Here is a 21,072-nt window from a genome sequence, read left to right as displayed (position 1 = left end):
GGCTGAGTCTTTCTGGGGACTTTCTCCTCTCCCTGGGATTGTGAGCTCAAGAGGGAGGAAGTACATCAATTCATCTTTGTGTCCATTCCCTGAAGGCCAAGCCCAGGGCAGCAGTGAGAGGGTTCGATGAATGTTGTGGAGGCACTCACTCGTTCTATAATTATTTTCTGAATCCTGCAGCGTTCAGGGCATATCAAATTATGACTTCTCCTGCCTAGATTCTATAGTCCAGTACTCTTATCAGGAAGTGGACTTTTTTAGAGCAGAGCCCAAATCTTTTTACTTTTTTTTTTTTTTTTGCATTGACCAAAGCAGAAAGTTGGTCACAAAGGAGATATGCAAACTTTTCCAATAGTAGATTCTCATGGAGGTGGGTGGACAAAGCTTTCTTCTCCTTATTTCACACAAAAGACCCAGAATAGTAATGAAAGGGAATTCAACCTTTGACAAATATTTGTTGAACACATAGTTGTGACAGACACTGGTTCCAGGCACCTGGAATGCCATTCATTCATTTGTACCTAGAACCATGCCTGACACATAGTAGGTGCTCAATAAATATTTTTTGAATAAATAAATCCATTCATTCCACCATCATTGAGGCTGTCTTTTACTTGCTATGCAAATTTGTGCAGGTCACTTCACCTCAATGAGCCTTAATTTCCATCAGTAAAATTGGTTGAATTATACATCTACCTCTTTGGGTTGTTGACAAAATTAAATGACTGTTTTAATAATAATTACTATTTATCAAGCATCTGCTATGTGCCAGATTTTAAAATCTGTCATATACTTTCCTCAAAATGTTAAGACACAAAATATAGATCATATGTCAAATGCATTGAGATATATTTACTCAATTTTTAAATAAAAATAACCAATACTTGAATCTATAATTTATTTCTGTCTTCAAAATGGCGTTGGGTATGGAGACTGATGAACAATCGTTTCTTATTGCATTTGACACAATTAAGGTTCATGTTTTCTTCGTATTTCACTTCATTTTAAATACTGAGATAGACATTTGTTGCATGTACAACCAAATCTCACAGCAGTCTTTTTAAAAAATTGAGATAAAATTCACATAACATAAAAATCACCACTTTAACCATTTTAAAGTATACAATTCAGTGGTTTTTAGTATATTCACAGTGTTCTGCAAACATCACCACTATCTAATTCCAAGAACATTCTCATCACTCTAAAAAGAAACTCTTTACTCATTAAAAAGCCACTCCAAATTTTACCCTCCTCCTAGCCCCCAGAAACCACTTTCCATCTCCAAAGACTTGCTTATTAAGGATATTTCATATAAATGGAATCACATAATAGATGGCCTTTTGTGTCTGTTTTCTTTCACTTAGCATAATCTTTTCAAGGTTCATTCATGTGGCAGCATGTATCAGTATCTTATTCTTTTTATAATATTCCATTGAATGGATATACCACAGTTTGTTTATCAGTTCATGAGTTGATAGACATTTGGGTTGTTTCCACTATTTGGAGATAATGAATAATGCTGCTATAAACATTTGTGTGCAAGTTTTTTTGTGAACACACATTTTATGGATTCAGTTGTGTCTCCCAAAAATGTGTGTCGACTTGGCTAGGCCATGATTCCCAGTATTGTATGGTTGTCCTCCATTTTGTGATCTAATTAACTATATGTTGTAAATCCTAACCTCTGTGATGTTAATGAGGCAGGATTAGAGGCAGTTATGTTAATGAGGTAGGACACAATCTATAGGATAGTGAGGTTGAGTCAGTCTTCTTTGAGATATAAAAGACAGAAGGGAGCAGAGAGGAAAGGGGACCTCATTACTAACAAGCAAAAAGAGCCAGGAGTGGAGCGTGTCCTTTGGACCCAGGATCCCTGTGCTGAGAAGCTCCTAGACCAGGAAAAGATTGATGACAAAGACCTTCCTCCAGAGCCAATGGAGAGACAAAGACTTCTCCTGGAGCTGACACCCTGAATTCAGACTTCTAGCCTCCTAAACTGTGAGAGAATAAATTTCTGTTTGTTAAAGTCATCCACTTGTGGTATTTCTGTTATAGCAGCACTCAACTAAGACAATATGCTTTCTATTCTTTTGGGTAAATACCTAGGAATGGAATTGCTGGGTCATATGTTAACTCTGTATTTAACTTTTTGAGGAACTACCACATTATTTTCCAGAGCACTTGCACCATTTTACATTCCCACCAGCAATGTATGAGGGTTCCAATCCCTCCACATCTTGGATAACACTATTTATTTATTTATTTGTATTATAGCCGTCCTAATTGAAAATCTGCTGCTATTCATAAGGTTTTCACTGGCTAATTCTTTTCAGAAGTAGACTGCCAGTTCCTTCTTCCTAGTCTGTCTTAGTTTGGAAGCTCAGCTGAAATCTGTCTGCCATGGGGGACGCTGATGGTGTCTGAATACCGGTGGCATAGCTTCCAGCATCACAGCAACATGCAAGCCCCCATAGTATGACAAACTGACAGACACGTGGGGGTCAATAAAAAAACAGGAAAGAAAGAAAAGACCAAAATGGATGTCAGAAGAGACTCTGAAACTTGTTGAACGTCAAGTAGCTAAAACAAAAGGAAGAAATGATGAAGTAAAAGAACTGGACAGACGATTTCAAAGGGCGGCTTGAGAAGACAAAGTATTACAATGACATGTGCAAAGACCTGGAGATAGAAAACCAAAAGGGAAGAACACGCTCAGCATTTCTCTAGCTGAAAGAACTGAAGAAAAAATTCAAGCCTCGAGTTGCAATAGTGTAGGATTCTATGGGGAAAATATTAAATGATACAGGAAGCATCAAAAGAAGATGGAAGGAATACACAGAGTCATTATACCAAAAAGAATTGGTCAATATTCAACCATTTCAAGAGGTAGCATATGATCAGGAACCAATGGTACTAAAGGAAGAAGTCCAAGCTGCACTGAAGGCATTGGTGAAAAACAAGGCTCCAGGAACTGATGGAATATCAATTGAGATTTTTCAACAAACGGATGCAGCGCTGGAAGTGCTCACTCATCTATGCCAAGAAATTTAGAAGACAGCTACCTGGCCAACAGAGTGGATGAGAGCCATATTTATGCCTATTCCCAAGAAAGGTGATCCAACCGAATGTGGAAATTATCAAACAATATCATTAATATCACACGCAAGTAAAATTTTGCTGAAGACCATTCAAAAGCAGCATATCGACAGGGAACTGCCAGAAATTCAGGCTGGATTAAGAAGAGGACCAGGGATACCACTGCTGATGTCAGATGGATCCTGGATGAAAGCAGAGAATGCCAGCAAGATATTTACTTGTGTTTTATTGACTATACTAAGGCATTCGACTGTGTGGATCATAACAAATTATGGATAACATTGCGAAGAATGGGAATTCCAGAACACTTAATAGTGCTCATGAGGAACATGCACATAGATCAAGAGGCAGTTGTTTGGATGGAACAAGAGGATACTACATGGTTTAAAGTCAGGAAAGGTGTGCATCAGGGTTGTATCCTTTCACCATACCTGTTCAATCTGTATGCTGAGCAAATAATCGGAGAAGCTGGAGTATATGAAGAAGAACCGGGCATCGGGATTGGAGGAAAACTCATTAACAACCTGCATTATGCAGATGATACAACCGCGCTTGCTGAAAGTGAAGAGAACTTGAAGCACTTACTGATGAAGATCAAAGACCACAGCCTTCAGTATGGATTACACCTCAACAAAAAGAAAACAAAAATCCTCACAACTGGGCCAATAAGCAACATCATAATCCATGGAAAAAAGATTGAAGTTGTCAAGGATTTCATTTTACTTGGATCCACTATCAATGCCCATGGAAGCAGCAGTCAAGAAACCAAACGACATATTGCATTGGGCAAATCTGCTGCAAAAGACCTCTTTGAAGTGTTAAAAAGCAAAAATGTCACTTTGAGGACTAAGGTGTGCCTGACTTAAGCCATGGTACCATCAGTCGCCTTATATGCATGCAAAAGCTAGAAATGAATAAGGAAGACCAAAAAAGAATTGATGCCTTTGAATTATGGTGTCAGTGAAGAATAGTGAATATACCATGGAATGCCAGAAGAACGAACAAATCTATCTTGGAAGAAGTATAGCTAGAATGCTCCTTAGAAGCAAGGATGGTGAGACTTTGTCTCACATACTCGGGACATGTTCTCAGGAAGGACCAGTCCCTGGAGAAGAAGGACATCATGCTTGGTAAAGCAGTTGTTGTCAGGGGCCATCGAGTCAGTTCTGACTCACAGCAAACCCATTTACAACAGAACAAAACACTGCCCTGTCCCACAGCATCTTTGGTGAGGTAGAGGGTCAGCAAAAAAGAGGAAGATCCTCAACAAGATGAGCTGACACAATGGCTGCAACGATGGGCTCAAACATAGTAATGATTGTGAGGATGGTGTAGAACCTGGTGGTGTTTTGTTCTGTTGTATGCATGGGCGTTGAGTCAGAACTGACTCTACGGCACCTAGCAACAGCAACATTTGTGAAGTGACATTTCATTGTAGTTTTGATTTCTATTTCCATAATAACTAATGATATCCAGTACCTTTTCATGTGCTTGTTGGCCATTTTACGGAAGTTTTTTGAGATAGGAGTCATCTCTATTTTACAGTGGAAGAAACTGAGATTCAGAGAGTCAAGCTGACTTGCTCACTGTAAGGAGATAGTGGAGCTTGGCCTGGAACCTGGTTGTGTCTGTCTCCGAAGCCCATGCCCTTCCCTTCCGCGTCACAGCGGAGCTGAATTAATGATAAAAACAGATCTGGTCTGGGCGGCTGGAGACCTGGTCTCTGGTCTGTCCACCTTGTACAAGTCCTTTTCCTGCTCCGGGCGTAAGGTGTCCTCCCTGCCACTGGGGGCGAAATACTGCAAATATCTCCGGGCTCGTCTATGAGTCCAGCACTCTGAGACCAAACGCCCTGGAGCGGAGCTCGCCCCGCCCTATCAGCCCAAGTCATCGGCGGTGCCGGAAGTGCTTGGCTCTTTTTGTTTGTCCCCGCCTTCGGCCCGGAAGTGCTTATTTGGGAAGATGGCAGCTGTGTCGGTGTATGAGCGACCGGTTGGAGGTTTCTCTTTTGATAACTGCCGCAGGTGCGGCTGCTGTGGGGCCAAGTACGGGGCGGGAGTTGGAGTGAGGTGCCCGGGTCGGAGCTTTGCCGCGGCCTGATCTGGAAAGTCCGAGTGTTAGGGGGACTACGGGGCCTGCGATCGAGTGACTCAGGGGAATCTGGGCCTGAGCGTGGGCTTCTCTTGATGCCGGGTCAGCCCTCCCACCTCCCCAGCTCCCTCGGACACTGTCTCCTTAGACGAATCGCAGCCCTTCTTTAGGCACTTTTCTCTAAAAAACGGGGACTATACCCCTGATATTGGGAGGATTCAGTGGACAGATGGGCGAGAAAGGAAATAGTAGTTTTTTTTTTCCTGAGTTCTCTATTAAGTACTTCTCGTGCCACTGCGGCCCAGTGTGGTCCTGCCCTTCAGTACTTTATTTTTTCTTTTGAATTTAGGAATGCCAGCTTGGAAGCCGAGTTTGCAAAGAAAGGTTACAAGCTTCCAGCAGCCCGGAAAACTGGCACGACCATCGCGGGGGTCGTCTATAAGGTAAGCTGGAGCAGAAATGACTGAGTTGTTAACAGGACCTAGACTGCTTAGTTTCCTTTACCGCCCCTTGCCCGATCAGGAAGGGCTGATGTTACAGAGTACATTAGGAAAAGGCCCGTTGGAGCGATTGCTTTTGTCGCTGGATTATGTGTGTTTGTTAACACTTCATTTTCTTTTCTGTGTTTGCAGTTATTGACGGGGGGCAATCTACTTCTTTGTTTTAAGTTACTGCTGTAGGAAACAGGATGATATAATCGGAGAACAGAAGATTTGGGGCTACTCATCTGGGGTCACTTCTGTGCTACTTCCAACCTCGGGCAGCCACTTCTCTCTTCACAGCCACCCTTTTCTTATCCAGCAAATGGAGATAATAACTCCTGCCTTAAATTGTTGTAAGGGTCAAAAGAGATAATGATTACTGTTGTGAAAGATAAAGAATGGAACGTTTTAAAAAGAAATTGACAGAGGTGGCTCTTTTTAATGGAAAGATTTCTGGGTCTTAGTCCAGACTTTGCCTAGATTAGCTTTGTGATTTATAAGGAGTTCACTGAATCTCTGAACCTTATTTTTAAAATCTGAAAATGGGGATGGCATTTCCTACCACCTACTCAGGATTCAACTAATAAGGTTTAGTGTGGCACAATATTTTTGACAGGAGATTTGGCTGGGGTGTGGGGTTGGGGGAGCAGGGGATGGCCAACATTATTGTTTTCCCTGAACTAGACTAGAGAGCTGTGATTTATATATCTAAAATTATTTCAAAACTTTTTTTTTTTTTTTTAATAGGATGGCATAGTTCTTGGAGCAGATACAAGGGCAACTGAAGGAATGGTTGTTGCTGATAAGAACTGTTCAAAAATACACTTCATATCGCCTAACATTTAGTAAGTGTTGATTAGTGTGAATAGCTTGTGTATTTTCAAATATTCTGTTGTTGCTGGGTGCCGTTGACCTAGGGACTCCATGTGACAGAGTAGAATTGCTCCATAGGGTTTTCTTAGCTGTAATCTTTATGGAAGTAGAAACTGACAGGGCCAAAATTGAACTTACTACTTTCCTTACTAAAACTTAATGTTCAACTTGTATTTTCTGTCTCCCTTATTGGAATTTTCATCTACCCTGTCACCTAAGCTAGGCAACTTCAAGTCCTCTCTTTGCTTCAGTCTCTAATTTATTGATGGCTGGTTTTGCCTTCCACGTGCCTCTTAAATCCATTCCCTCCTAGCTTTTCTACTGGTAAGGCCTTAGTTCAGGTTTTTTTCCCTCAATTGAACTATCTTAGTTGTCATTAAATTGTCTCTCTGTGTGGGTCTCTCCTCCTTTTTATTGTCTACTCCTCTGCCATATTAGACTTTTAAAGTACAGATCTGATTATGTCCCTTATGTCTTTAAAAACTTTTCAGGAGACTTTTCACATTTCCACCCAGCTTTTAGAATAAAGTTAAAACTGTGGAGCATGATATTTAAGGCCTTGCACAATCTCACAACAGCTTATGTTTAACTCTGTTTTTCAACTATCATCACCCCATGCTACAGTTACGCTGGAAGTGTCCTGATACCCCTTATGTACAGTATATTCTCCAAACATTTTTTACGCTTGCTTGTGCCAGCCCCTCTGCTTAGAAGTGTTCTTTCCCTCTTCTCTGTGTGTAGAGTCTTTTTATCTTTCCAAACTTAGCTCGTGTGTCACTTCCTTTCAAAGATCAGAATTAATTGCTCTCTTTCTCATAAGGTTTTGTACCAGTGCTACTGTATCATATTATATGGTGTATTATAATTTTTGTTTACCTATGTCTTCTCCACTCATCTTTGAATTCCTGTGCCAGGACTGTGTTTTTTTTTTTCCAGCACTTGTACGATGAGTGGTACTTGGCAAATATTTGATAAATGTTGAATTGCAAGATTTTTCATTTATATATATTTTTAATATCTTTGTGCATGAATACATTTGAAGCTTCCTTATGCTTTTTTACAATTATTTATTCCTCCATAGTAAGGATGTGTTGTTGTTGTTAGGTTCCATCAAGTCAATTTTGACTCATAGTGACCCCATGTGACAGAGTAGAATTGGCCCATAAGATTTTCTTTCTTTTTTTGTTAATTGTGCTTTAGGTGAAAGTTTACAGAGCAGATTAGTTTCCTCATTCAAAAATTTATACACGAATTGTTTCATGACATTGGTTTGCAATCCCTGCATGCGTCAGTACTCTTTTCCTTTCCACCCAGGGTTCCCTGTTTCCATTTACCCAGCTTTCCTGTCCCTTCCTGCCTACTCGTTTTTGCTTTTGGGTAGGTGTTTCCCGTTTGGTCTCATATACTTGGTTGATCTAAGAGGCAAGTTCTTTAGCGCGTATTATTGTTTGTTTTATAGGGCTGTCTAATCTTTGAAAGGTGAACTTTGGGAGTGGCTTCATTTCTGAATTAGAAGGTGTTCGGGGGCTATAGTCTCGGGGGGGCCCCACAAGGTTTTCTAGGCTGTTATCTTTTTGGGAGCAGGTCAGAGCTTCCAACCAGTTCTTCCTGGTTCGGTCATGGCTGAGGAAGTGAAACTTGAACAGACCCGAATTTTTAAAATTTGGGTAAACCAGAATGGGAAAAATTGCGGGTTGAAGCCCTGCTAAAAACCTGATCATCCTCTTCGAAAACAAGGGCAGCACACGTGTTGTGTAACAAGCAAATCTCTTGTGTGTCAGATTTTGAGCAGAGTCGCAAACAGTGGTGCCCTGCTCAAAGATGGCAGCCGACCGTGCCACTTTGAATGTGTGTCGCTCTTCACAGTCCTGCCAGTAATCCAGTCTCACGTCAGGCTCTTTAAAGGGCTTATTACGCTCGTTTTAAGTCTCCCATTCCAGGGCTTCAACCTGTAATTTTTCCCATTCTAGTTATTGTTCTGGATCACCCAAGTCGTAAAAATTTGGGTCTATCCTAGTTTTGCTTTTATCAGCCATTACTGACCTGGTTCAAACTAGTTCAAAACCCTGGAACACATCTCCAGGTCTTTCTTCCCTGGAGCTGCTGGGTGGGTTCAAACTGCCGGCCTTTCAGTTAGTAGCTGAGCGCTTAACTGTTGTGTCGTCAAGGTTCCTTAAATTGCAAGATTTTTAAGAACACCGTGTTCTTTTGTAAAATTTGGATATATTTGTAGGATCAGTAAAATGCATGCTCTGTTAGGAGCACAGAAACTAATGACTTGAAATGTTCCATTGAGCCACAAAGAGTGTACTTGTGTATAAGTAGATGAACATTTTCAATTTTAATGCTTATTGTAAGATTGGTTAGACAGAACAGTTAACAGTTCCTACATAGTACTCAAAACATCTTTGTGTACCTGAACTTCATGGAAGTTATCCAAGAAGCTTCACTTCTAATTGTGCCTTGTGGTAATTGAATTTCAGCTAAGTTTCTAATCATGTTTTTTTAGTTGTTGTGGTGCTGGGACAGCTGCAGACACAGACATGACAACCCAGCTCATTTCTTCCAACTTGGAACTCCATTCCCTGTCCACTGGCCGCCTTCCCAGAGTTGTGACAGCCAATCGGATGCTGAAACAGATGCTTTTCAGGTAAGGTTCTAGGATGGGGGTTTCTGTAGCATCTTTTCTCATGTCTTAATAGATTTTCAGCAAAGGGAAGCCTAGAAGTTTGGGAAAAAGCATTCAAAAATGTACATTTTATTTCGGGATCAATTGTCATTAAAAAGCCATTTTAATTTCATAAGGCTTTTTATAGTGCATTTGAATTTACGGGATCAGATTTCTGTTATGGATAAATTGCATGTGTCCGATTGAGTCATTTCATGAGACATAGTGATGTTATTGAATATGAGGAACTTTTTTGCTCATAGTTAGACCTGGAAGGAACTTTTGAGTTCATTTTATGAGACTCCCTGTGTGGAACCTCCTCACCCCCTGCCAACATACATGTAAACACACAAACACAAATGATTCCCCTTCTCTCTCTCTCTCTCTCTCTCTTTTTTTTTTTTAGTTTTTTATTGTGCTTCAGGTGGAAGTTTACAGAGCAAATTAGTTTCCCATTCTATAGTTTGTACATGAAGTGTTCCTTGACATTGGTTGTATTCCCCACAATGTGTCAGCACTTCCCCATTTCTGCCCTCGTTTCCCCGTTTACTTTCGCCTGGATTTTCCATCCCTTCCTGCCTTCTTATCTTTGCTGTTGGGCAGATATTGCCCTTTTGATCTTGTATAATTGATTGATCTAAGGAGCACGTTCCTCTCGAGTGTTGTTTATTTTATGAGCCTGTCTGTTGTTTGGCCGAAAGGTGGTCTCTGGGAATGGGTTCACTTCCAGGTCAGAAGGTGTCTTAGGGCCATAGTCTCAGGGGTTCCTCCAGTCTCTGTCAGATCAGTAAGTGTGGTCTTTTTTGTTAATTTGAGTTTTTGTTCTACATTTTTCTCCCACTCTGTCTGGGACCCTCTGTTGTGATCCTATTCAAAGCAGTCCATAATGGTAGCCGGGCACCGTCTAGTTCTTTTGATCTCAGGGTCATGTAGGCTGTAGTCATGTGGCCTGTTAGTTCTTTGGACTAATTGTTCCCTTGAGTCTTTGGTTTTCTTCACTTTCCTTTGCTCCAGATAGGAAGAGACCAACAGTTGTATCTTAGATGGCTGTTGGTAAGCTTTTAAGACCCCAGACGCTGCTCACCAAAGTGGGATGCAGAACATTGTCTTTATGACTTATGTTGTGCTGATTGATGTAGATGTTCCCCAAGTCTATGGTACTTCACCTTTGAGCCTAGGAACTTTGTCCTCCGAGGTGTTTGGGTATGTCTAAGAAGTTTCATGACTATGCCCCTCGTGTGCTCTATTGTCTATATTAATATACCTGCATCACCTACAATTATGTATGTAGAAATGTCCGCAACCAAACCTATATCTGCGCCTGTGCTCCCTTACACTTTTGTACACTTCTTTAGCATACCTATCTACCTATGTATCTATTTGTAAATTATTGTTTGTTAATACTATTGTTGCAGGATTGTCTATGTTATAGTAATTATCGTAGTTGCCCTTTATTCTTGTGTTCTTTCAGTGTCTTCCCTTGCCTTGGTCATGTTGTGCTGATTTCTCCCATGTTGTGTTTTGCTTTTCCCTTCACCAGTATCAACACATGTCTTCCCTCTAGCTAGTGATTTTCCCTCCCTCCTCCTCCCATCTCTGGTAACCAACCAAGAATTTTCTTTTCCTATGTGTAAACCTTTTCTTGTTTTTTTTTTATAATAGTGGTCTCATGCAGTATTTGTCCTTTTGTGACTGACTTATTTCACTCAGCATAATATCCTCCAAATTCATCCATGTTGTGAGACGTTTTGAAGATTAGTTGTTATTCTTTATCTTTGCATAGTATTCCATTGTGTTTATGTACCACAGTTTGTTTATCCATTTATCCGTTGATAGGCACTTAGGTTGTTTCTGTCTTTTTGCTGTTGTGAAAAATACTGCAGTGAACGTGGATGTGCTTATATGTATTTGTGTCATGGCTCTTAAACTTCTTTAGGGTATATACCTAGGAGTGGGATTGCTGGGATCATATGGTATTTCTATTTCTGGCTTTTTAAGGAAGTACATACCATTTTCCACAGTGGTTGTACCATTTTACATTCCCACCAGCAATGTATAAGTGTTCCAGTCTCCCCACAACCTGCCAACATTTATTATTTTCTGTTTTTTTGATTAATTCTGCTATTGTTGAGGTGAGATGGTATCTCATTGTAGTTTGGATTTGCATCTCTCTAATGGCTAATGGTTGGAAACCCTGGTGGCATAGTGGTTAAGAGCTGTGGCTGCTAACCAAAAGGTTGACAGTTCCAATCCACCAGATGCTCCTTGGAAATCCTATGGGGCAGTTCTTCTCTGTCCTGTAGGGTCGCTATGAGTCAGAATTGACTTGATGACAACGAGTTTGGTTTGTTTTTTTTTTGGAATGGCTAATGATCGTGAGCATCTCTTTATGTGTTTATTAGCTGCCTGAATGTCTTCTTTGGTGAAGTTTCTGTTCATGTCCTTTGCCCTTTTTTAAATTGGATTGTTTGTCTTTTTGTTTGGAGGCATTGAAGTTTTCTATAAATTTTAGAGATTAGACCCTTGTTGGATATGTCATAGCCAAAAATTTTTTCCCAGTCTGTAGAATCTTTTTTTACTCTTTTGGAGAAGTCTTTGGATGTCCCCCTCTTTTTTAGGGGCAAAATAACAATGAAATGAAAAGTTTGATATTTGTAGTTGGCAGTGAGTAGGCATAATAATAGTAACCAAGACTTTTCTATCTCTTACTCTGTGCCAGGCCCAGTGCTAAGTGCTTTATAACATTATCTCATTTTATTCTGTTGACTCCAAAATAGGGGCCGTTGTTGTCCTCTATCAGTGAACAAGTTTAGGCTTGAAAAGGTGAAATAACTTATCTGACTTAACCTTCATTCTCAGCTGACTCCCACAGACAGTTCATACTAGTAGTTTTGTTTCTCTTTTTCCTCTAATAATCACATCATCACTTTATGTTTATATAGCTCTGGGCAGTTTTCAGATTTTAAGTCTGTTTTCTTACTTGTTTCTCCTATAAAAAAAAAAAAAAAAACAAACCCATTGCCGTTGAGTTGATTCTGACTCATAGTGACAGAGTAGAACTGCTCCGTAGGGTTTCCAAGGAGTGCCTGGTGGATTCGAACTGCCGACCTTTTGGTTTGCAGCAGTAGCTTTTAACCACTACACCACCAGGGTTTCCTGTTTTCCTAAGAGAAACCCAAACCCAAACCCATTGCTGTTGAGTAAATTCTGACTCATAGTGACCCTATAGGACAGAGTGGAACTACCCTATAGAGTTTCCAAGGATCGGCTGGTGGATTTGAACTGCCAGCCTTTTGGTTAGCAGCAGAGCTCTTAACCAGTGCGCCACCAGGGCTCCTCGTAAGAGAGGCGGTATATTATAGTGGAAGTAGCCTGGGCATTCAGTCTTGGATTTGAATCTCGCTTCTACTTTTGGGACTTGCGTTAACTTTAACAAATTCTTTGCTCTTTTCCTTATCTATAGGATGGATGTTGGAGAATTACAGGGCAGCATAAATAGAAAGCAAAGATTGTAAACTGGCAGCTCACAGGCCACATTCAGCCTGTAGAGAAATTTTACTTGGGTCACATGATACTTAAAAAACAAATAGTAGCCAATAATTATCAGTTGGGAGAGTTTAATTAGAAAGTCTGCATTTCCAGCTTCTTTTGAAAAATTCAGAAAGAAGGTGGGATAATACATGGCTGTAATCTTTTGGAGCTGAGTGTGTCTATTGCCTTTAGAGGGAGTGCGTGTGTTCTTGTTTGCCGCAGGCCCTGTCTGGCTCACTTCATTCTGTTTTCTGCCTGGCCCTTGCCTTTCTGTGAATTTGCAGCTCCTCACGTACCTGTCTAGCATAACTCCCAGTCGCATAGCTCCCATTTTACCGATGAGGAGATCAAGACTTCGGAGTCATACGGGTAGGAAGTCTAGTCCTATCTAATTCCTGCTCTGGCTGTACTGAGCCCTTATATCAGTGATTTCCGTATATTAATGTACATAATTATCATTCTGAATTATTGCCAATCAAATAAATTCTTCCAGTACAGTGTGAGTAAACCAGAAAACCAAACCCGTTGCTGTGGAGTCAATTCCGACTCACAGCGACCGTACAGGACAGAGTAGAACTGATCTTTTGGTTAGTGGCCATAGCTTTTAACCACTACACTACCAGGGTTTACACAGTGCAATTAGAACTTGTTAAAAGCACACCTATTGACAAGAGATTTCTGAAGGCATTTGTGGATTTTGACTTTAAATACAAAGCTCCCTCTGGTGGTTTACGTGGTGCATTGCATTTAAAACCATTTTTAAACTTGTGAAAATGTTGCAAATAGAATATTTTAAAATTCTTTGCAGTGTTGCTTAAAGCATTTAGCTAAATAATCTAGCACGTTTCTGTTAATCTCTTTAGGATTTTTAGAAGTTCTAAATTCTGTTTTTTCAGTGTTTTACCGTTTTTAGTTTAATAGGCTTTGTAAAGTTTTGAGGGGAAATATAAAAAATCAAACCAGGAAATTTATGGTCCTTTACGTCTTCTGACATTTTTGGTGAGTTACATAAAATGAGAGTGGCGTCAAAAAAAAGTATACGATTTGACTTTAGAACTTTGGTTCAAGTCCCATCTGTAACACTTACAGCTGTTTAACCTTGGGCAATTCACCTGCCTTTCTTAGCCTCAGTTTTTTCCTTAATAAAATGGGAGTAATAGTTTCTTTCTTTCTGACTCTTGAGGAGTAAAAGAATACAGAAGCAAGATCTATGAAAATACTGAGTACAGGGCCTGAAGAACAGGTTTTGTGTGTTCGTGTGTGTGTGCGTGCTGTCCAGTTGATTCCGATAATAGCAACCCTATAGACAGAGTAGAACTGCCCCATAGGGTTTTCTAGTGCTAACAGATTAGTGTACATATTATGTTTTAGTACATATATACTAATGTACATAGTGCTATGGTCCAGGAATTTGCATTTTCTTTCTTTTTTTTAAAGTTGTGCTTTAAGTGAAAGTTTACAATTCAGGTTAGTTTCTCATACAATAATTTATACACACATTGTTATGTGACCCTAGTTGCTCTCCCTATACTGTGACAGCACACTCTTCCTTTCCACCCCGGATTTCCCATGTCCATTCAACCAGCGCCTTTCCCTTTCTGCCTTCTCATCTCGCCTCCGGACAGGAGCTGCCCATTTAGTCTCATGTATCTACTTGAGCTAAGAAGCACACTCTTCACGAGTATCATTTTGTGTTATCGTCCAGTCTAATCATTGTCTGAAGAGTTGGCCTCGGGAATGGTTTTAGTTTTGGGCCAACAGAGAGTCTGGGGACCATGTCTTCCAGGATCCCTGCAGTCTCAGTCACACCATTAAGTCTGGTCTTTTTAGTAGAATTTGAGTTCTGCACCCTACTTTTCTCCTGCTCCATCAGAGACTCTCTGTTGTGTTCCCTGTCAGGGCAGTCATTGGTAGTAGCTGGGCACCGTCTAGTTCTTCTGGTCTCAGGCTGATGGAATCTCTGGTTTATGTGGGTGGCCCTTTCTGTCTCTTGGGCTAATATTTTCCTTGTGTCTTTGGTGTTCTTCATTCTCCTTTACTCCAGGTGGTTGGGACAAATTGATGCATCTTAGATGGCCGCTAGCTAGCTTTTAAGACCCCAGAAGCCACTCACCAAATTCGGATGCAGAACATTTTCTTAATAAACTTTGTTATGCCGGTTGACGTCGATATCCCCTGAAACCATGACCCCCAGGCCCCCACCCCTACTACTCTGTTCCTCAAAGTGTTTAGTTGTATTCAGGAAACTTCTTAGCTGTTGGTTTAGTCCAGTTGTGCTGACTTCCCGTGTTGTGAGTGCTGTCCTTCCCTTCACCTGAGATGATTCTTGTCTTACTGTCTGGTTAGTGAATACCCCTTTCCCTCCCTCCCCACCCTCGTAACCATCAAAGAATGTTTTCTTCTGTGTTTAAACCTTTTCTTGAGTTCTTATAATAGTGGTCTTATACAATATTTGTCCTTTTGCAAGCTACTAAATTCACTCAGCATAATGCCTTCCAGATTCATCCGTGTTATAAGATGTCTCATGGATTCCTCATTGTTCTTTATCGTTGCATAGTATTCCATCGTGTGAATATACTGTAATGTATCCATTCGTCTGTTGATGGGCACCTAGGTTGTTTCCATCTTTTTGCTGTTGTGAACAGTGCTGCAGAGAACATGGGTGTGCATATATCTATTCGTGTGTTGGCTCTTATTTCTCTAGGATATATTTAAAGAAGGAGGATTGCTGGATTGTATCGTACTGCTATTTCTAGTTTTTTAAGGAAGCGCCAAATCGATTTCCGAAGTGGTTGTACTATTTTACATTCCCACCAGCAGTGTGTAAGTGTTCCAGTCTCTCCACAGTCTCTCCAACATTTATTATTTTATGTTTTTTTGATTAATGCTAGCCTTGTTGTGGTGAGATGATATGTCATTGTAGTTTTGATTTGCGTTTCTCTAGTGGCTGATGATTGTGAGCATTTCTTCATGTATCTGTTTGCCGCCTGAATGTCTCCATTGGTGAAATGCCTGTTTATATCCTTTGCCCATTGTTTAATTGGGTTATTTGTCTTTTTGTTGTTGAGGCTTTGCAGTATCTTGTAGATTTTAGAGATTAGACCCTGATCAGATTTGTTGTAGACAAAGATTTTTTTCCCAGTCTGCAGATTGTCTTTTTACTCTTGGTGAAGTCTTGATGAGCATAAGTGTTTGATTTTTAGGAGCTCCCAGTTATCTAGTTTCTCTTCTGATGTTTGTGCATTGTTTGTTATGGTTTGTGTTCTGTTTGTGCCATGTGTTAGGGCTCCCAGTGTTCTCTCTATTTTTTCTTCCATGATCTTTATCGAGGAATTTGCATTTTCAAAGTCCCTGGGAACTCTGCAGCATTTCAGGGTTGAGAACAGTGCCCTGTACAGAGGTTTAGCAATACTGCCTCATTAGTGTTAGTACATTAGTACTGCCTCAGTGTACACTGTATTAGTGTACATACATTTTTTTCTATGTTTAATAATAAACATTTTGTTTTATAAAAGTGGGATCATAGTAGTACATACTATCCTGCAACCTAATCTTTTCACCTAATACTGCATCTTGAATAATTTTCCATGTTGGAGCATTTCAAAATGAAAATAACCTTTGTTAAAAGTAATATATGATCATCATAAAAATTTAGACACTTAGAAATGTGAAAAGACGAAAGTAAATGCTGCCTGATGTTCTGCTGCTTAAACACAGACATTATAAATTTTTTGTGATCTAGTCTTTCATACCTTTTATAACATATGTACTCATATTTATGCATTTATGAAAATGGAATCCTACTATAAATGCTGTTTTGTAACTGTCTTGTTTATTTTTCTTTTTGAAGAGCTTTAAGGGCTCACAGTGGAGAATTTTAAATCCAGCATGTCTATCTAGCATACAATTCTAATGGTAAAAAATTGGACCAAATATAAGGAATGTAGTCTGTAGAAATGGAAAACCACCAAGATAATAGGTCCAAAGGAACAAACACATGCACAGTTAAAAGGGAGTTTGGAATGTAAAATGTATTCTGTTCATATTCCTGAAGTGGTGTAGCTTTATCCTGTGGGTGGGAGCTATGGGTTTATAGGCTATCATGGAGTAATTTCATCATTCATGTCCCTGAGTGATGAAATGCTTTTTTTTTTTAACTCAATATGAGGTCATGTCTGTGATAGTAATTTTGAGGATTTATTCAAAGGAAAAGGTGTTTTAATGTGACCCATTTTCCCACAAGGCTATGGGGATATTGATAACTTGAACAGTTTGAGTTTAGCAACTCCTCATTGTTAACCTTAAAGGTAGCTTATCTGCTGATCACAGAGATTTGATAGAAAGGGTGCTTGCTGATAATCTTTGGAGTAAGCCAAACTTGGCTCTGAACCCTGGCTTTGAGACATTGCGCAAGTACTTAATATTTTTGGATCTTGGTTTTCTTTTCTGTAATGTGAGGATTATGGTGCCCTCTTTTAAAGATAGTTGTGAAGGATTAGGTGAAATAAGGTATGTGGGGTACCTCACACAATTTACAGTTTATATTAACTGATAGTAGATGTTTAACTGTTCTATTCCTAATTGTTCTCATCAAAACGGTGACCTCTTAATGAAACACTCTCAGTGTAAGAAGGTTTTTGGTGACTGATTCTCATGCAGCATTTGGTTAAATTATAGTGATGCAATGTAGACTCATTTTTTTTTTTCTTATGCATATCTGATCACCAGGTATCAAGGTTACATTGGTGCAGCCCTAGTTTTAGGGGGAGTAGATGTTACTGGACCTCACCTCTACAGCATCTATCCTCATGGATCAACTGATAAATTGCCTTACGTCACCATGGGTGAGTGTAATGTTTCCTTGCTGTTTCAAATCCTCTTGTTTACCAGGATGGTCTCTTAAAGAGCTGGTCTAGTTGCTGTTAGAGGAGGCAGTGCAATACAGTGCTTTGGTTCATTCAACAAATACAGTATTTATTGAATGCCTACTATGTATTAGGCCCAGTTCTAGGTGCTTGGGATATACCAGTAAACAAAATATAGATAAAGATTCTTGCCCATGAGGAGTTTATAGTTTAGTGGGGGTAGATAGACAGTAAACAACAACTATAGTAAGTATCTAGGAAGAAAGGCCAGGCTATCTACTTCTGAAAATCAGCCAATGAAACCCCATGGATCAGTACTGTCCTGTCCCCAACCAATTGTGCAGATGGCACAGGACTGGACAGCATTTCATTTCATTGTGCATGGGGTCTCCATGAGACGGCAGCTAACAACAACGACATAAATATATTTATAATATGTTAGAAAGTGGTAAATAGTAGGAGAAAAAAAGAACGCAGTGATATTGTACAAGATTTTACCATTTGGGGAATTGGGTGAAGGATATATGGGATCTCTTTGTATTATTTCTTATATCTGCATGTGACTGTACAATTATCTCAAAACAAAAAGTTAAAAAAAATTAATGTAAGATAAGGTGACTTGGGAGTGGTGGGCAGAGGGTGGGGTGGGATACAGGTTATAGTATTAAACAGGGAAGTTAGGGTAGTCTTGTGAGGAAGGTGAGATTTGAGCGGAAGAGACTGCCAGGCAGAGGGAAAGCTAGAGTGGAGGCCTTATGGCAGGTGTATGCATAGTTGTTTTTTTTTTTTTTAGGTGAGCTAGAGTGACCGGGGTGCCTCTTTACCACTTAATCTCTGAGGGATTGTGGGCATCATTTAACTCTTCTGTGATTGTTGGTTTCCTCATCTGTGAAATGGCATCAATAATACCTTTCCAGATTGTTGTAATGATTAGAAATAATGTATATGAAGCATGAAGCATGCCTGGCCTCTAAATAGGAACTCCTTTTTTTAGACCAGGTTTTTACATTTATGTTTTAACTCTCACTGCTAGATAAGACTATTTCTTTTAATGACCACCCTAAAAATGATAAAATTATATTTAGAAGAATTGAGATTTTCAAATTCCAACCTTTATGTTAAATTTCTGAGTCACATTGTATAAGGTCCAGAAATTCGAACAGGTCTTGTGTAGCTGGCATTTTTCCAGCCGTCATTTATACCTTGCATTTTTTGCCTTGGTGTGTTGGCTCTGCACTGCTGCCTTGGATAGTTTAGAAATTGCCAGTTTGAGACTTTGCTATTCCATTGTGTTATCTAGCCTCTTACAAGATTTTATGCAATGTATGTTCCCTGTTTGTTGGGGAGAATGATTTACCCTCAGATAGCATAAGGATGAATCTTTGTAATTATTTTAAAATGAAAATACAGTAATTTTAGAGTTGTTCTGATTTGCTTTATTCGAATGTATTTGTGTTCTTCATCAAAGTGTTGTTTTTATTTCTCCCCATGTAATTCCTTTAAATGATGGTAAAGGTGGAATAACCTTTTCTGTTAAGTAATTTCATTTTTCTTTTTTTTACTTGAAAAAATTTCAGACTTGCAGAAAAGTTACAGTATTGTAAAATGAACAAACACATACCCTTTACTCACATGTGTCAGTTAACATTTTACCACATCTGACACTATTTATTTGTTTCATTTTTTAAATGGGGAAATTGAATTGGTTTCTCCTGCTTTTGAACTATAATAATTTGTCTTCCAAGCTTAATGCTGAGTTTAGGAGAAGTTGTTGAAAGCTATCAGTCAAGCAGATTTGTGTCTGCACATTTCACTCTGCAACCCCGCTTTGTGCTTCGTCCTGGCCAATGGTGATCTTGTATCTCTTCAGGTCTAGTTTGAGTCCAGGGTGATGGTTCCACACTCTGTGAGTTTATAGGATACTTCTATTTAGAAACTGCTTATTCCACACAATCTGGTTTTGCTATCATTAAAAAGTCAAATTAAGAAGAAAGAGACTTCAGTAAAGTGGTACTGATTTTTAATACATAAGTAAATTACTTGAGGTTTTATTTGTTCATCTATTCATTCATTTATTAAATAATTATTGAATGCCTTCTGTGTAAAAACACTGTAGCAGGTACCACAGGTAGAGATGAATATGAGGGTCCTTGCCTTTAAGATACTCACAGTCTGATGGGACAGCTAGATGTATAAACTGACAAGGGCAATAGGTAGAAAGGACAGTTGGAGCTGATGGGAATTCAGGAAGAGCCTCATTTCACTTGAGCTGAGTCTCAAAAGAAGAATAAGATACTTTTCATTTATCGGCTATTTATTTAGCAGCTACTATATTTGTGCCCCCTGCACGTCTGTCAGTTTGTTGTACCATGGTGGCTTGTGTGTAGCTGTGATGCTGGAAGCTGTACCACTGGTATTTCAAATACCAGCAGGGTCACCCTTTTTCAGCGGAGGTTCCAGACCAAGACAGACTAGGAAGAAGGACCTGGCAGTCTACTTCTGAAACAGTTAGCCAGTGAAAACCTTATGAATAGCAGTGAAACATTGATAAAGTGCTGGAAGATGAGCCCCTTAGGTTGGAAGGCAATTAAAATACAACGGGGGAAGAGCTGCCTCCTCAAAGCATAGTCCACCTCAATGACGTGGATGGAGTTAAGCTTTTGGGACCTTCATTTGGTGTTGTGGCACGACTCAAAATGAGAAGAAACAGCTGCAAACATCCATTAATATTGCGAACGTGGAATATACGAAGTATGAATCTAGGAAAACTGAAAGTTGTAAAAAATGAAATGGAATGTGTAAACATCGATATACTAGGCATTAGTGAGCTGAAATGAACTGGTATTGGCCATTTTGAATCAGACATTCATTGGTCTACTATGCTGGGAATGACAAAGCAAAGAGGAATGATGTCATATTTATCGTCAAAAAGAACATTTCAAGATCTATCCTGAAGTACAACGCTGTCAGTGATAGGATAATACCCATACGCCTACAAGGAAGACCAGTTAATATGACTATTATTCAAATTTATGCACCAACTACTAATGCCAGATGAAGAAATTGAAGTTTTTTTAACCAACTTCTGCAGTCCAAAATTTATCAAACATGCAATCAAGATGCATTGATAATTACTGGTGATCGGAATGCAAAAGCTGGAAACAAAGAAGGAACAACAGTTGAAAATATGGCCTTCATGTTAGAAACGATGCTGGAGATTGCATAGTAGAATTTTGCAAGACCACTGATTTCTTCATTTCAAATACCTTTTTTCACCAACATAAACAACAACTATACATGTGGATCTCGCCAGATGGAATATAAAGGAATCAGATTGACTACATCTGTGGAAAGAGATGATGAAAAAGCTCAATGTCATCAGCCAGAACAAGGCCAGGGGCCGACTATGGAACAGACCATCAATTGCTCATATGTGAGTTCAAGTTGAAACTGAAGAAAATTAGAA

At 39.6% G+C, this 21,072-nt stretch overlaps 1 protein-coding gene across 1 annotated transcript in view; it reads left to right on the top strand.

The window, feature by feature from the left end:
• Positions 1-5,014: 5,014 nt before the first annotated feature.
• PSMB7 (proteasome 20S subunit beta 7) overlaps positions 5,015-21,072 on the top strand; it is a 75,102-nt gene continuing 59,044 nt past the window's right edge. The window contains exons 1-5 of the mRNA XM_004375653.2: positions 5,015-5,120; positions 5,537-5,630; positions 6,417-6,514; positions 9,052-9,192; positions 17,470-17,585. Of these exons, the coding sequence (XP_004375710.1) occupies positions 5,059-5,120; positions 5,537-5,630; positions 6,417-6,514; positions 9,052-9,192; positions 17,470-17,585 (511 nt within the window). The 5' untranslated portion in view covers positions 5,015-5,058. The remainder of the gene's footprint in view (positions 5,121-5,536; positions 5,631-6,416; positions 6,515-9,051; positions 9,193-17,469; positions 17,586-21,072) is intronic.

Source organism: Trichechus manatus, unplaced genomic scaffold, assembly GCF_000243295.1.
Source record: "Trichechus manatus latirostris isolate Lorelei unplaced genomic scaffold, TriManLat1.0 scaffold00038, whole genome shotgun sequence".
Lineage (NCBI taxonomy): Eukaryota > Metazoa > Chordata > Mammalia > Sirenia > Trichechidae > Trichechus > Trichechus manatus.
The sequence above is the reverse complement of the archived record's forward strand: the minus strand, read 5'-3'. Positions and strand labels throughout refer to the sequence as shown.